Source organism: Staurois parvus, unplaced genomic scaffold (assembly GCF_062004578.1).
Source record: "Staurois parvus isolate SC_StPar_1 unplaced genomic scaffold, SC_StPar_1.0 ptg000059l, whole genome shotgun sequence".
Taxonomy (NCBI): Eukaryota; Metazoa; Chordata; class Amphibia; order Anura; family Ranidae; genus Staurois; species Staurois parvus.
Genome location: NW_028317855.1, coordinates 4,945,335 through 4,960,507, shown reverse-complemented (window position 1 = coordinate 4,960,507; position 15,173 = coordinate 4,945,335). Strand labels below are relative to the sequence as shown.

The window sequence follows — 15,173 nt, the reverse complement described above, 5'->3', positions numbered from 1 at the left end:
TGTTTTTTTCTTCCATTTATTCTTACTAACTTGCCTGACATATAATCTAGTTGCCTCCAGGATGGTAGACTTTAACAGTGCCCACTGTTTACTTCTGTCATTTTACGCCAACCTAATTTTTTAGAAATTCACCCATTTCAGCAAAATTCGTCTTTTTGAAATCTAAAACTTGTGTTTTTGTATATGATTTTCAGTTTCCTATTTTAATATCCAACCAAAGACATTGGTGATCACTAGAGCCCAAATTTTCTCCCACCTCAACATTAGACAGTCGATCACCATTTGTCAGTACTAGGTCTAGAATATGATCACCTCGGGTTGGACTTTTTGGTAACTTTTTTACAGAAAGTCCATTCAGTGCTTCTATTACATCCCTGCTCCTGCTTGTAATAGCAGTTTGAGAATTTCAGTTAATGTCAGGCATGTTGAAGTCACCCATAATCAAAACCTCCCCCTTCATTGCCATTTGAGTTATCTCATCAGTCAACAAGTTATCATAATCTTCAGTCTGTCCATTACTCCAATTCTAATTGAAGATCCCTCCCTGGTTGAAGGCGGTCCCAGAGGGTTTCAAGTATTTCTCATTTGTTTTTTTAATTAACGTTAGCCTTATGCTAATTTTGACTTATATAGCAACTCCAACTCCCCTCATCCCTACTCTGTCTTTCTTGTATAGTGTATACCCTTGTATAGTTATTTCCCAGTCATTTAAATCCTTGAAACACGTCTCTGTAATTGCAACAAGGTCCAAGTTGTCCCTAGACATTGGAACTGTCAGCTCAGAAAGCTTGTTGCCTAACCTACTAGCATTAGTGCACATGACATGACAAACGCTGCTATCTACTGCTTTATTTTTACCACCAGAAACTTTAACTGAAGTGACCACCTCATCAGCCCAGTCCTTAGCAACACAAACCCTCACATTTGTTTCAACCTGCTGGGGGCAGAAATGCTTCTCAACAATTACATCTCTGCCCCCATTTCTCATTTTAAATGCATGTCCACAATACTCCTAAATTCCATACTAAGAAGCTCAGCGCCCTTGTGTGAAGGATGCAGACCCTCTCTTTTGTACAGCTCAATGTCAGACCACCTGATAGCATTATGACTAACATAACCAAAACCTTCAGTTTTGCACCAATCCTTTAACTCTGCTGTACAAAGTACTTTCTCTTGTTGTCCATTATGCAAAGGTAAGACCTCCAAAAATGTAACAGTACACCCTAATTGTTGAAAGTCCTGTCCCGAATACTGAAAATCCTTCTGTACAGAACACACATCATTCTGGGGCAATTATTTGTGCACAATAACATCAACATTGCGCTCTTCACTAGCTTTTTTGACACAGGCCTTTTATCTCTCCTAACAGTAGCACTAGGTAAACATCTAACTTCCTTTGACACTTCCACATGATTTCCTAAAGAAATCCCTCCTACAACTGAATCACCAACAATAAGATAATTTTTCCTTTCAGGAGCTTTATCCACAACACTTGCCTGGAATGGAACCTCAGATAAAATTGTTACTTTTGGCAAAGCAATTTTTTCCTCAGGGTCCTCCTTCCTATGCGCACAATCAGCTAAGTTTGCAACCTTTATATCTGCTTCTAGCTCAGAAACAACACTATAGGAGTTATGCAGTGTCACACCAAAAGCTACATGTTTATGGTCCAAAAGCCTCACTCTTCCTGACCCAACAGTTGTCCACATTGCTCTTTTCCTGTGCAGTCTTTGAAGAAGAGGTGGCTTTTTGCAAGGCAACTCAACAGAACAAATTGGTCTAGACAGCCTCCTGATCTCAGACTGCAGGGCACTATTCTGAATTAAGAACAAGCAATGCCATCACGTAGACTTGAAATCTGCATACAAATGAGACAGCATCCCAGCTTCCAAAAAGCACCACAAAAAACAAATGCCAAACAAGTACTGCACTGAAATAAACCAGACATTTAAAAAAATGTACTTAAACTCAAACACAAGTAGTAACCAAAGATATTTGGCTGTTTCCAAACTCCTGCTGTTTTCAAACTACTGCTGTTCAAACTATGCACTTTTGTCCTGCTGCACTTCCAACAAGCAATGTCTACAGAATAAAGTCTACAGAGTTGCTTCTCCTCTTAAATATAACACTTGTACTTGTCTTGTACAGATTTAGCCATTGATCAATACTGAAAGTTTGTCATTTAGGTGATAACCTCAATTACCAAGTTATTAAAGATGCATACTTTCATGACATTTTAACTGCTTTCTTTAGGGTTTGTATAATTCTTTAAGAAAAGGGAAGGAAGTAATATAAGGGGTTCCAAAAGCTTGTATTTTTTTATTTAGCCAATAGCAGATATCACTTTGGTTAAACTCTCTGCAATTAAAAACATACAAACACAATTGAAAATAATGCATAATGTTTGCTTAAAACAATGAGGGTAGTCAGAAAAAGCTGTGATGGTAACATAAGTTTGGTTACAGAAGCAGAAATTTCAGCATTGGTTGAGCCCCATGAAGGCAGGCATGCCTCTCTCAAAACAGATATTACCCTTAAAGTGGCACACCAGGCACATAGAGTAATGTATACAATTCAATATTTATGAACTGTTTCACTATTGTTAAAAAAAATATTGTAATTCTCTTTAACTACTCATTCACCCACCATCGCAGAGCTTATGTTAAGCATTCCTCTGTAAAAATCCTATGTGAGCCAGCAAGTAACCAGGGTTGTAACTACACCAGGGAGTATATGCACAAAATGAAGTGTAAAGGCCGTTTACTGAGAAGTAGTGAAAATAAATTAACAGCAGACAATAATGAGCACAGAAAATGGTGAAACACAAAAAGCAACCAATATCCATGATGCCTATAATGATTATGAAATAAAAGAAATCAGAGAGCGCTTAAAACCAGCTGTTAATACTAAAAAGGCAACCAAAAAACCTTCAATAGCATGTAAAATCAGAGAGCGCAGCGCTCATAAGATGGTAATCATATAAATATTTTTTAAATCAAATTAAGTGCGTTATAAATTAATAAATCTTTGTGCGTAAATCCACAGTAAAAATAAGCTGTAAGGTAAATTGTAAGCATATCATTTCAATATGTGCTCTGAAATAAATACATAAATAAATAGATACAGGAAAAGACCCAGTGCTCAGTCTGCTCACTAAATATATACAGTTACTGAGCATGCCATCAGAGCCTCACTCTCTCGGATAGGCCAGGGCTATTCATTCATAATATTCATAAAATTCATGCTACCATCTGCATAGCTCCACATCTATCATCCAGAAACTTCTCAAGCTTTCTGGATGCAGAGGGAGCTATCAGGTTGGTAGCTTTTGAACACACTGAGTAGACCTAACATCAGAACACAGCAACACCGATTACAGTGTGCAGACTATGCTTTTACCTAACAACAATCACAACCACACTGACTGCAGTGTGACAACAACATTTACCTATCAAAATATATACTAAACCTAGCATCTATCTAGGATGGTGGTACACCATGTAATAATGGAATGAAGGCTGGAGATTTCAGAATATTGAAACCTATTTTAAAATTACATTAACATGTTAAATTGTTTGTGAGGTTTTACTGCAACCAAGAAAATTCAGGTCATCAGGCTGTCTGGGCTGGATAAACAAAAATACTGTGACAGATTAAACAGATCTTTCATATGCATTTCATCTGTATATCTGTCTGCTTTAAAGCAGTTTACCTATAACAACTTGATCAAAAATAATGTTCTTAGCAAGGAATATACTTTCCACATTAATAATTATGCTACAAAAATTAGTGTGTGCTGTAAATTGCCTCCAGCATTGCTCCTGTTTCTTCTTGCTGGAGTCTGCCATTTTGCTGAGGCCCAGAGCCTCTTTAGACTGTCTGCAGATCCACCTCTACATTTTTGCCACAGTGCCTAAAAATAGAGAGCAACTAGTAAACTGGTTTCCCCAAAACTTTCTGACCACCTCTCCCATCTATATATTCTACATCGAGCCTACCTAACCCCTGTTCAACTAGTCAAGTACAGGCCCCAATACAACCCGTCAAGCCCCATATATGGGGATCCCAGTGGATATTTCTTTCATTTAATATGGTCCTGCCCGGTTATTCAAGGTCATTGACCTCAGGTGGTCCAGTTTCTACATGATCAAATGGGCTCACCATTAACCCTATGCCCAAAACAATGTCTCCTGGGATTTCTTTACAATCAAGGGAGCGACATACATTTGTATGTTTTTCTGCAAGAAACACTTTTTTTGCCAGACTGCTGATAGCAGTCCTGAATGGGATGCTGCTATTAATCTCACCTTACCATACAAAAATGTCATATACATTATTATTATTATACAGTATTTATAAAGCGCCAATGGTTCGCTCAGCGCTGTACATTACAAAGGGGGACAGAACATGTGACAGAACAATACCAATACAATGCAAACCATGGGGGGATCGAGGGCCCTGCTCCTTGGAGCTTACAATCTAGGAGGGAGGGGATGGTGGCACAGGAGGAGATAGCTGAGGGGGATGGAGTGGAAGGAAGAGTAGAGAAGGTCGGCAAGTTAGCAGGGGGTGGGGTAGGCTTCCCTGAAGAGATGGGTTTGCAGGGTGCACCTAAAGGAGAGGAGAGTAGGTGATAATCTGATGGGTTGGGGCAGGGAGTTCCAGAGGATGGGTGACACCCTGGAGAAATCCTGGAGGCGTGGGAGGAGGAGACCAGGGAACTAGAGAGAAGGAGGTCTTGTGAGGAGTGGAGTGTGCGTGCTGGGCGGTACTTGGATATTAGGTCAGTGATGTAGTTCGGGGCAGTATGGTGGACAGGTTTGTACGTCAGTGTTAGGATTTTGAATTTGATCCGTTGCGCAACCGGAAGCCAGTGGAGGGATTGGCAGAGGGGGGTGGCGGAAATGGAGCGGTTGGAAAGGTGAATGAGTCTGGCAGCCGTATTCTATATACATAGACAAAAGATGTGCCAAATACAATAAGATATGGGACAGATGGCCAGAACAACCCTCCACATGAAAAATAGATGAATGTGTAGACTCACAATGGGTTCACAATTTGTACAGCATTGCTTCATGACTATGTTACTTATGTAAACAAACATTCCTTTTATTGAAAATGCATTATGGTATGAAGTTATTGGTATTGCTCCTTGTATTCTATATATGTTTATCTCTTTTTAATAAAGAGCTCTTTTGATTAAAAAAAAAAAAATATATATATATATATACAGTTGCAAGAAAAAGTATGTGAACCCCTTAGGATTACGTGGAGTTTTGCATGAATTGGGCATAAAATGTGCTCTGAACGTCATCCAAGTCACAACAATAGAAGAACACAGTCTGCTGAACATAATACTACACAAACATTAGATGTTGCCATGGTTTAATTGCACATAACATGTAAACATTCACAGTGCAGGGAGGAAAAAGTATGTGAGGCCCTAGCTTAATGACTTCTCCCAGAGCTAATTGGAGCCAGGAGTGAGCCAACCTTGACTCCAATCAGTGTGATGATATTGGATGTGTTGCTGACAGCTGTCCTGCCCTTAAAAAACACACACCTGTTTTGGGTTTACTGGTTTCAAGAAGCACTGTCTGATGTAAACCTTGCCTCGCAGAAAAGAGCTCTCAGAAGACCTACGATCAAGAATTGTTGACTTGCATGAAGCTGGAAAGGGTTACAAAAGTATCTCCAAAAGTCTTGATGTTCATGTGTCCACGTTAAGACAGACTGTCTACAAATGGAGAAAGTTTAGCACTGTTGCTACTCTCCCTAGGCGTGGTCGTCCTGTAAAAATGACTGCAAGAGCACAGCGCAGAATGCTGAATGAGGTAAAGAAGAATCCCAGAGTGTCAGCTAAAGACCTACAGAAATCTCTGGCACATGCTAACATTTTTGTTGACACATCTACAATAGGGAAAACATTAAACAAGAATGGAGTACATGGAAGGACACCACGGAGGAAGCCATTGCTGTCCAAAAAGAATATTGCAGCACGTTTGAAGTTTGCAAAAGAGCACCTGGATGTTCCACAGCACTACTGGCAAAATATACTGTGGACAGATGAAACCAAGATTGAGTTGTTTGGGAAGAACACACAACACTATGTGTGGAGAAAAAAAGGCACAGCACACCAACATCAAAACCTCATCCCCACTGTAAAACATGGCAGAGGGAGCATCATGGTTTGGGGCTGCTTTGCTGCCTCAGGGCCTGGACGGATTGTTGTCATTGATGGGAAAATGAATTCCAGAGTTTATCAAGACATTTTGCAGGAAAACGTACGACCATCTGTCCGCCAACTGAAGCTCCGCAGAGGATGCATGATGCAACAGGACAATGACCCAAAGCATACAAGTAATTCAACAAAACAATGGCTGCAACAGCACAAAATACGCCTTCTGGAGTGGCCCAGTCAGAGTCCTGACCTCATCCCGATTGAAATGCTGTGGCATGACCTTAAGAGAGCGATCCACACCAGACATCCCAAGAATATTGCTACCCTGAAACAGTTTTGTGAAGAGGAGTGGTCCAAAATTACTCCAGATCGTTGTGCAGGTCTGATCTGCAACTACAGGAAACGTTTGGTTGAGGTTATTGCTGCCAAAGGAGGGTCAACCAGTTATTTAGTCCAAAGGTTCACATACTTTTTCCTCCCTGCACTGTGAATGTTTACATGTTATGTGCAATTAAACCATGGCAACATCTAATGTTTGTGTAGTGTTATGTTCAGCAGACTGTGTTCTTCTATTGTTGTGACTTAGATGACGTTCAGAGCACATTTTATGCCCAATTCATGCAAAACTCCACGTAATCCCAAGGGGTTCACATACTTTTTCTTGCAACTGTATATGGCAACTGAGCATGTGCAGAGCAGGCTGAGACAATGTATTACTGGATTATATAAAGTATAGGCACTAATTTTTAATGTGTTACATAGCTATACCTGCAAAAGAATCCAACCTGAGGTGATCTAGCAGAACTACATTTTCTAAATTTCTAAAACTCCACTTTAAGTATTAGGGTGCAGGTTAAGAGTTGTGGGTTCATTTAAGGGGTTAGTTTTGGTGTTAAGCTTTGGTTGGTGAAGGACTAAGAGTTAGAGTCAAGTTAACAGGTTCTTTAGAGGACAGGGACTTACTGTATTTGGTCATTGTTTTGACACGGAAAGCTCACCACCAAGAGCTATTATGTGGGCCTTCTGGGTTGCATAAACATACCACAGTGAATAGATGTAGTATGATGGTTTAGGGGAGGTGAGGAGTGTGAACCAACACTAGCAAGGTAAGAGCATGTGGAAATTCTCCTTTAAAAACGCCATAGGCATCAAGCTAAATATAGAGTGAACTACAGAGGATGCCATTGTTGATTTTATTATAAAAATGCTTCTTGCTGTTCTATCATACTGACCTTGTCAGGTATGTTATATATCAAAGGAGAGATCTAAATGCCAGATAATGCACCAAATAATATATTTATCAAATTAGGAAAAACCCTGGCTTTTCTAAAACAAACAAATTGTCAACACTAACATAAATCTTGATTACAGTTCTATATATATGCATTTTCTATAACATTCTTTTAATTTTTCTTATTTTAGCCATTTTAAAAATGGACTATTCAGTTGTTGATTTAGAAACTCTTCAAGCTTTGTATGAAAATGTAAGTATTATTTGAACAAGAAACATAGCTGTACATGCAGTGAAAATCTAAATTAAATTACATTGATATTGGTTGATATGTTTTTCCTTTATCTTTTTAAAATTAAAATGTCTGTGATTGTAAAATAATGAAAGGCAATTTAGGTTTTTATGATCACCAATCCATCCATCCTTGTTTTTTTGTTAAATGCTTTCCATATCGATGCAAATGTATTGTCTAAGAATGTCTGCTTGGTGGAGAACATACTGAAATGCTCCTGCACACAACATTCAAAGCTACACAGCTGTGGAGATTTTTTTGTTTCATTCCTACAACAACAACATTTCCTACTAACAGAAAGATAGAATTTAGATTTAGACTGGAGACATTGCAAATACGTAGGATTCACTAAGCTGCCTCAATGTGGATCTTTTTTTCTTTGCATGAAGTTATTTAACCACTTCAGCTCTGGAAGGTTTTACTCTCTACATGACCAGGCCATTTTTTCCTATTTAGCACTGTGCTACTTTAATTGCTATTTGCGCAGTCATGTAATGTGTTTCCCTAATGAAATTTATATATTTTTTTCACACAGATAGAGCTTTCTTTTGGTGGTATTTGATCACCACTGGGTTTCCTTATGTTTTGTGTTATATAAACAAAAAAAACAAAAATTTTGAAAACAAAATATTTTTTACTTTCTGCTATAACACATAGGCAATACAAACATTTCTTCATAATTATGGCCAAAATGTATTCAGCTACATGTCCTTAGTAAACTAAAATCCCAATAAGTGCATATTGATTGGTTTGCATGAAAGTTATAGCATCTACAAACTATGGTATATATATTGGAATTTGTTTTTTTTTTATATTAATGGCGGTGATGAGCAACTTATAATAGGACTGCAATAGTGCGGCAGGCAATCTGAAACTAACTGATTCTGGGGGGGAAATGACTAACTGCCATTGATATCACCAATTAATATAGTAAATAGTGATCATTCTATACACCGTCACTGTACTAATGACACTGGCTAGGAAGGGGTTAACATCTAGGGTGATCAAGGGATTAAATATGTGTAATGTGTGCAATTTTTTTGAAGCCATATCTTTGTTTCTCATCCCTGCTTTGCATGCATGTGCCCAGCACAAGGAAGCAGGCAGTGACATAACAGTATATCACTTTGCCTGCATGGGCCACACATTCACAGTAGATTTAGGGAGGGCAGTTCGGAAGTGGATAAAGTACCAGCCAAAAATGTTTATTTTGTTTTAAATAAAGAAGAGAAAGGTTTCCTTCAGGTTTTTATTGCTAGATGAAAAAAAAGTTACCAGGGTTCACACAGTATTTTTTTCATCTTTTTATTGTAAAAAAAATGTTACAAATGGTAACATAGCTGATATTTTGGTACCTGGCAAGGTCCCTTCTTCAAGGCAAAATAGAATGTACTCAGTGGGGCCCCAAAAACACTACTGAAATGTTGGTGATTTTTCCATTTCTACTTGGAGTCAGTACATACAGTAACAATACATTTTAGTCATTTTAAACACTCGCCATTTTTATTTGTTGAGTGCCTTATGGAGTGTAGATCACATACAAACTTTATTAAGTTTAATATTGCTGTTCTGCATCTCTAGCGAGGAGCTTTTCCCTAAATTCCAGATAGAAATTTTCAGAACAGGAAGTAAAGGAAAGTTTCCTCAGCAGGGTCACAGAAAAGACTAAATCCTAATAAAAAATTAAATGTTCTCCATTCTGTCCAAAGCTAAACAAAACAATTTAGCTGGAGATAGGCTATAACTATTGAAAACCTTTATTTTCATGAATTAGAATATTTTCTTCACCTGGAATGGACCACATAGTTAACGCTAGCCATTAGTCTATCAATATTTTAAGGTGTAACAACCCTGTGCAATAATCCTTGTGATTTGTAGTTTGTATGTAAAATACTACAAAAATCCATAATATTATATTCATGTAGTAAAATTTGCCGGTCTGTGTGATAAAACCTGTAATCATTTCAAAACATGATTTTTAAATGCAAAAATGACTGAATAACCAACAGTAATGAAAATACTGCATGCATTATGCTTTAGTGAATTGACCAGATAAGGTTTGCAATGTCAAGGTCAGGAACTAAATAGGTTCAGTGCAAGCAAACAGCAGAGTGAAACATGATGCACTCAATAAAATGAGGCAATCAGAACACAACAAAAGGTTAGGCTGAAATCAGTACAGGACACAGTGGGGTTGACTTACTAAAACTGAAGAGTGCAAAATTTGGTGCAGCTCTACATAGAAACCAATCAGTTTCCAAGTGTTTCTGGTAAAGCTTAATTGAACAAGCTGAAATTAGAAGCTGATTGGCTACCATGCTCAGCTGCACCAGATTTTTAAATAGGTTTTAGTAAATCAACCCCAGTGAGGCACGAAGCACATGACAAAATCAGGCACATTATGACATGTCACTACTGGCTTTAGTTACGTTCCCCCTAGGCTAACTGTCTTTGTCACTCCCTCCTATCTCTGTTGACTTGCTGTCCTTAGTACCACCTTAAAAAGATCAGAGTTTGTTCACTATGCAGCAGTATACCTAGAACCAACAGCTAGAAGAGTGCTACAAAATGTTGCCCATCTCTGCTAGCAGTTAGGTTTTAGATGTGCAACCTGGAGTGAATCAACTACCCACTATACCACCAATGGAAATACTACAACAGTGTATGGACAGCAACAATGTGGACTGCCTCGGCAGAGGAAGGGCATCAGTCTGAAGGTTTTTTTTATCCACAGCAATAGTTAACTGATAGTTATCAACATAATGTGTGGATGATTATGTCAGATGGCACCCAGTCAGACTTCACTTAAGAATTGGAACCTAAGAGTACCTTTTTTATTTGCACTAACATTTAATATTTCAGGTCACACTTCCAAGTGTCTAGTCCCTTCTTCTCAGACTTAGCAATATTGCTTGGACTGAGAAGGGGGTAGACTTCCAAAGGCCTGTTTTTAGTTGTTTTAGCTAGGTATTTCTACTCCCTATGGTATTTGTTTGCCTTACTTTGTAATGATGGGTTCAAGTGTTATGGCAGCAGTTTGTAGTGTTGTACCTGATCAATTTCCCTATGCCCATGTATTGCTGCAACACAGAGGAAATGGTGAGGCATGCATTGGACACTGTGGCCAGAACAAGAAGTTGCCTGTACCTCTGGTGAATAGGGACAGACAACATTTTATACTGTGTCACAGTGTTCAATGCATGCCTCTTCATTTTCTCTGTTTGCATCACAAATGTGTAACTGTTAATGTGATAAAAACACATATCTTCCAGCATGGAAAGATCTTTGTTAATTGCTCTGCCTGTGTAAGATCTACTTATGTTTTAGCTTTCAACTGCAAAGCACTAGTTTGAAATGAGAGACCCAGGGATTGTGGAATGTGTAGTTTCTTCACAGGAAGTGTCAATTCTCAGACTACAGACAAGTCATACATTAACTTGTGCAGTGTCCTGCACCTGTAAAACAAGGAAAGACAGGGTGCATGTCAGGGCAGGGCTGTGGAACGGACAGGTAGGCCTAGTGGCAGGGTAACGCACTGGCTGACGACAACCACCACCAACAGACTGAAGTCCCTCAGGGCGCGGAGTCTAAGTCCCAGGCTGCCCTTCACCAGGGCCCCTGATGGTGGGGATGGACTTGACGCAACCAGGGACCAGGTCGCGGCCCCCGAGACACCCCAGCTGCGGTAATGGCCACCGCCAATGGCGTGTAGCTGGTGAGAATGACAATAGCGTAGTCAGACAAGCCGGGTCAATAACAACGGGACAAAACAGTACAGAACAGTAGACAGAGAATCACAGGTCACGGGCCGGGTTCAGCAACGGAAGGTCAGATCAAAGGGAAACACAGAGAATGGTCTTAGTCACAAGCCGAGTCAGAATACCAGAAGAGTCACGAGCGTATACACAGAGCTGTAGCAAGACAAAGACACAAGACACAAGTGCAAAGAGCATGTGCAGATCCCAGGCTTATATGTACTCAGCCACACCCCTCTGGGGGATGGACCTCAGAGACCTGAAGGCATAAAAGATTCCCATCATGCTCAGCAGAAATCCAAGATGGATGCTAGCACATGGAGTAACATAACCTCTGGGAAAAGGTAGGACCTTGACAGTACCTCCTCCTCAAGGGCCCCTCCCCCTCCGCGGCTCAACAAAAGGTTTCTGAGGAAAGCGGGTATGAAACGCGCGGAGGAGGGCAGGAGCATGGACATCCTCGGAAGGAACCCAGGAACGCTCCTCGGGACCATAACCACGCCAATGAACCAGGAACTGTAATCGGCCGCGCACCAATCGAGAGTCCAGGATCCGGCTCACCTCATACTCCTCATGACCGTCAACCCGAATGGGACGGGGCCGAGGCAGAGAGGTAGTAAAGCGATTGCAGATCAGAGGTTTCAACAGTGATACATGAAAGATATTGGAGATCCGCATCCCAGGTGGAAGGGCAAGGGCATAGGCCACCGGATTCACCTTGCGGAGAATGCGAAAAGGACCGACAAAACGGGGAGCTAGTTTGGGTGTGGGCACCCGAAGATTGAGGTTACGAGTAGACAACCACACCCGATCGCCGACCTGGTAAGAAGGAGCGGGCAACCGTCTGCGATCAGCCTGGAACTTCTGACGCTGAGCCGAGTCCCTCAAAGCCCTCTGGATCTGCCCCCATGAAGAACGTAGGGCAGCAAGATGGTTCTCCACAGCCGGAATGTCCTGTGGTGAGAACCTCTCAGGTAATACCGCGGGTTGGTACCCATAGTTGGCCATGAAGGGGGACATCCCGGAGGAGGAGTTGACCGCTGAGTTCCTGGCAAACTCTGCCCAAGGCAGGAGATCGACCCAATCGTCCTGATGGTCCGAGATATAACACCGAAGGAATTGTTCTAAGGCCTGATTGGAACGCTCCGCAGCCCCATTGGACTGCGGGTGGTAGGCTGAAGAAAAGGAGAGACTAATGACCAACTGGGAGCAGAAGGCGCGCCAGAATCTGGACACGAACTGACTCCCGCGGTCCGAGACAATCACCTTGGGCAACCCATGCAGGCGAAAAATCTCCCTGGAAAAGACCGTGGCCAGTTCTTGCGCTGTTGGTAATTTCCTGAGTGGAATACAATGGCACATTTTGGAAAAACGATCGACGACCATGAGGATGACCGTATGGCCCCGAGACACAGGGAGGTCTACAATAAAGTCCATGCCCAGGTGTGACCAAGGACGCTCCCCATTGGGAATGGGTTGCAGAAGACCCATTGGAAGATGCCGTGGAGATTTATTCTGGGCACAGATCGAACATGCCGCTACATAAGAGGCGATGTCGGCACGGAGAGTTGGCCACCAGAACAACCGAGAGACGACCCAAGACAACTGGTTTCTCCCCGGATGCCCGGCAGTTTTGGAGTTATGGTAGGTACGCAGCAGACGGGTGCGCAACCCCTCGGGTACAAAACATCTACCCTCCGGTCTCTCGGGAGGAGCGTCAGTTTGAGCCGCCAAAATCTGCTCCCCAAGGGGAGAAGTCAGACTGGTACGAATGGCAGCCAGGATATGATCTGGAGGTATGACCGAGGTTGGCTCAGAGTCCTCCCTGGACAACTCAGAGTATTGCCGCGATAATGCATCAGCCCTGACATTCTTGGAACCAGGCAAATAGGAGACCACATAGTTGAACCGCGACAAGAACAAGGCCCATCTGGCCTGACGGGGTGTCAATCTTTTGGCCTCCGAAAGGTAAGTCAGGTTCTTATGATCGGTAAGAATGAGGACCGGAACTGCGGAGCCCTCGAGCAGGTGCCTCCATTCCTTGAGAGCCAGAATGATTGCCAACAACTCCCTATCTCCAATCTGGTAGTTGCACTCTGCAGAGGAAAGCTTCCTGGAGTAGAACCCACAGGGAAGTAGGGGTCCATCGGGCGACCGACGTTGAGACAGGAGAGCGCCTACTCCCGTCTCGGATGCATCAACCTCAAGGACGAAGGGCAATCCAGGATTGGGATGAGACAGTATCGGAGCCGAAGTGAAGGCGGATTTCAGAGCCTCAAAAGCTACGATGGCCTCGGATGGCCACTCGTGAGGATTGCTGCCCTTCTTGGTTAGGTCTGAGAGAGGTTTTGCCAGCGTGGAGAAGTTCCTGATGAACTTCCGATAGTAGTTGGCAAAACCCAAAAAGCGCTGAATGGGCCGAAGACCATTGGGACGAGGCCACTGCAGAACTGCCGAAACCTTCTGAGGGTCCATGGAGAATCCCTCCGCAGAAATGATGTAGCCTAAAAAGGCAACTTGGGATCGATGGAATTCGCACTTCTCAAGTTTACAAAAAAGTTCGTTCTCACGTAATCGTTGCAGCACCTGCTTGACATCCTGGATATGGGACTCCATGGAGGCAGAGTAAACCAGGATGTCATCCAAGTAAACTACCACGCACTGCTGCAACAAGTCACGAAGGACATCATTTATGAATTCCTGAAACACTGCGGGCGCGTTACACAACCCGAAGGGCATCACCAGGTATTCGTAGTGCCCGGTTCTGGTGTTAAACGCGGTCTTCCACTCATCCCCCTGTTTGATCCGTACGAGGTTGTACGCCGCCCTAAGGTCAAGTTTGGTAAAGACTGTTGCCCCCTTAAGGCGGTCGAACAACTCAGTAATCAAGGGAATCGGGTATGCATTCTTAGTGGTGATTCGATTGAGACCCCTATAATCGATGCAAGGCCTCAATTCACCACCCTTCTTCTTTACAAAGAAAAAGCCCGCTCCTGCTGGGGAAGTAGACTTACGAATGTGCCCCCGGGAAAGTGCATCCGCAACGTACTCCTCCATGGCCTTATTCTCCGCAACCGAGAGAGGATACACCCTGCCACGCGGAGGAGTGGCACCGGGTTGCAAGGATATGGCGCAGTCGTAAGGACGATGAGCAGGTAAGGCACCAGCGCGTACCTTATCAAACACGTCCTGGTACTCCCCATAATCAGTGGGCAACGCAGAGTCTGAGGAGGCACACAACACCTTAACCGGCCCACGGATGCACCCGGCCCCACACTGTGGAGACCACGAGAGAATCTCGGCAGTTTGCCAATTGAAGGTTGGATTGTGCATCTGGAGCCAGGGATACCCCAAAACCACCGAATAGTGCGGAGAAGAAATCACCTGGAAACAGGCCAACTCCCTGTGAACAGCCCCAATAGCTACTTCAACTGGCATAGTCTCGTGGGTAACTTGCGGTGGTTGCAGGGGCCTGCCATCTATCGCCTCGAGAACCAATGGGGTAACTCGAGCCTGCAGGGGAATGGAGTGCTGGGCAGCAAACGAGCTGTCCATAAACAACCCGCCGGCCCCAGAATCTACCAACGCCTGGGCCGTCACCGAGCCCTCCGCCCAAGAGAGGACAACGGTGATCAGTGGCTTATCTCTGCGGAACGCCGGGGACGAGGAGACTCCACCCAAGATCTGTCCCCGACAGGATCTCAGGTGCGAGCG

The 15,173-nt window shown here is 42.8% G+C and overlaps 1 protein-coding gene across 2 annotated transcripts in view; it reads left to right on the top strand.

Moving 5' to 3' along the window:
• FMN2 (formin 2) overlaps positions 1-15,173 on the top strand; it is a 123,757-nt gene that overhangs the window by 65,218 nt on the left and 43,366 nt on the right. For both annotated transcript variants that reach the window (XR_016311501.1, XM_089668581.1), the window contains exon 8: positions 7,604-7,665. Coding sequence is in view for 1 of the 2 variants with exons in the window: in XM_089668581.1 (XP_089524707.1) it covers positions 7,604-7,665 (62 nt within the window). In the remaining variant the exon portion in view is untranslated. The remainder of the gene's footprint in view (positions 1-7,603; positions 7,666-15,173) is intronic.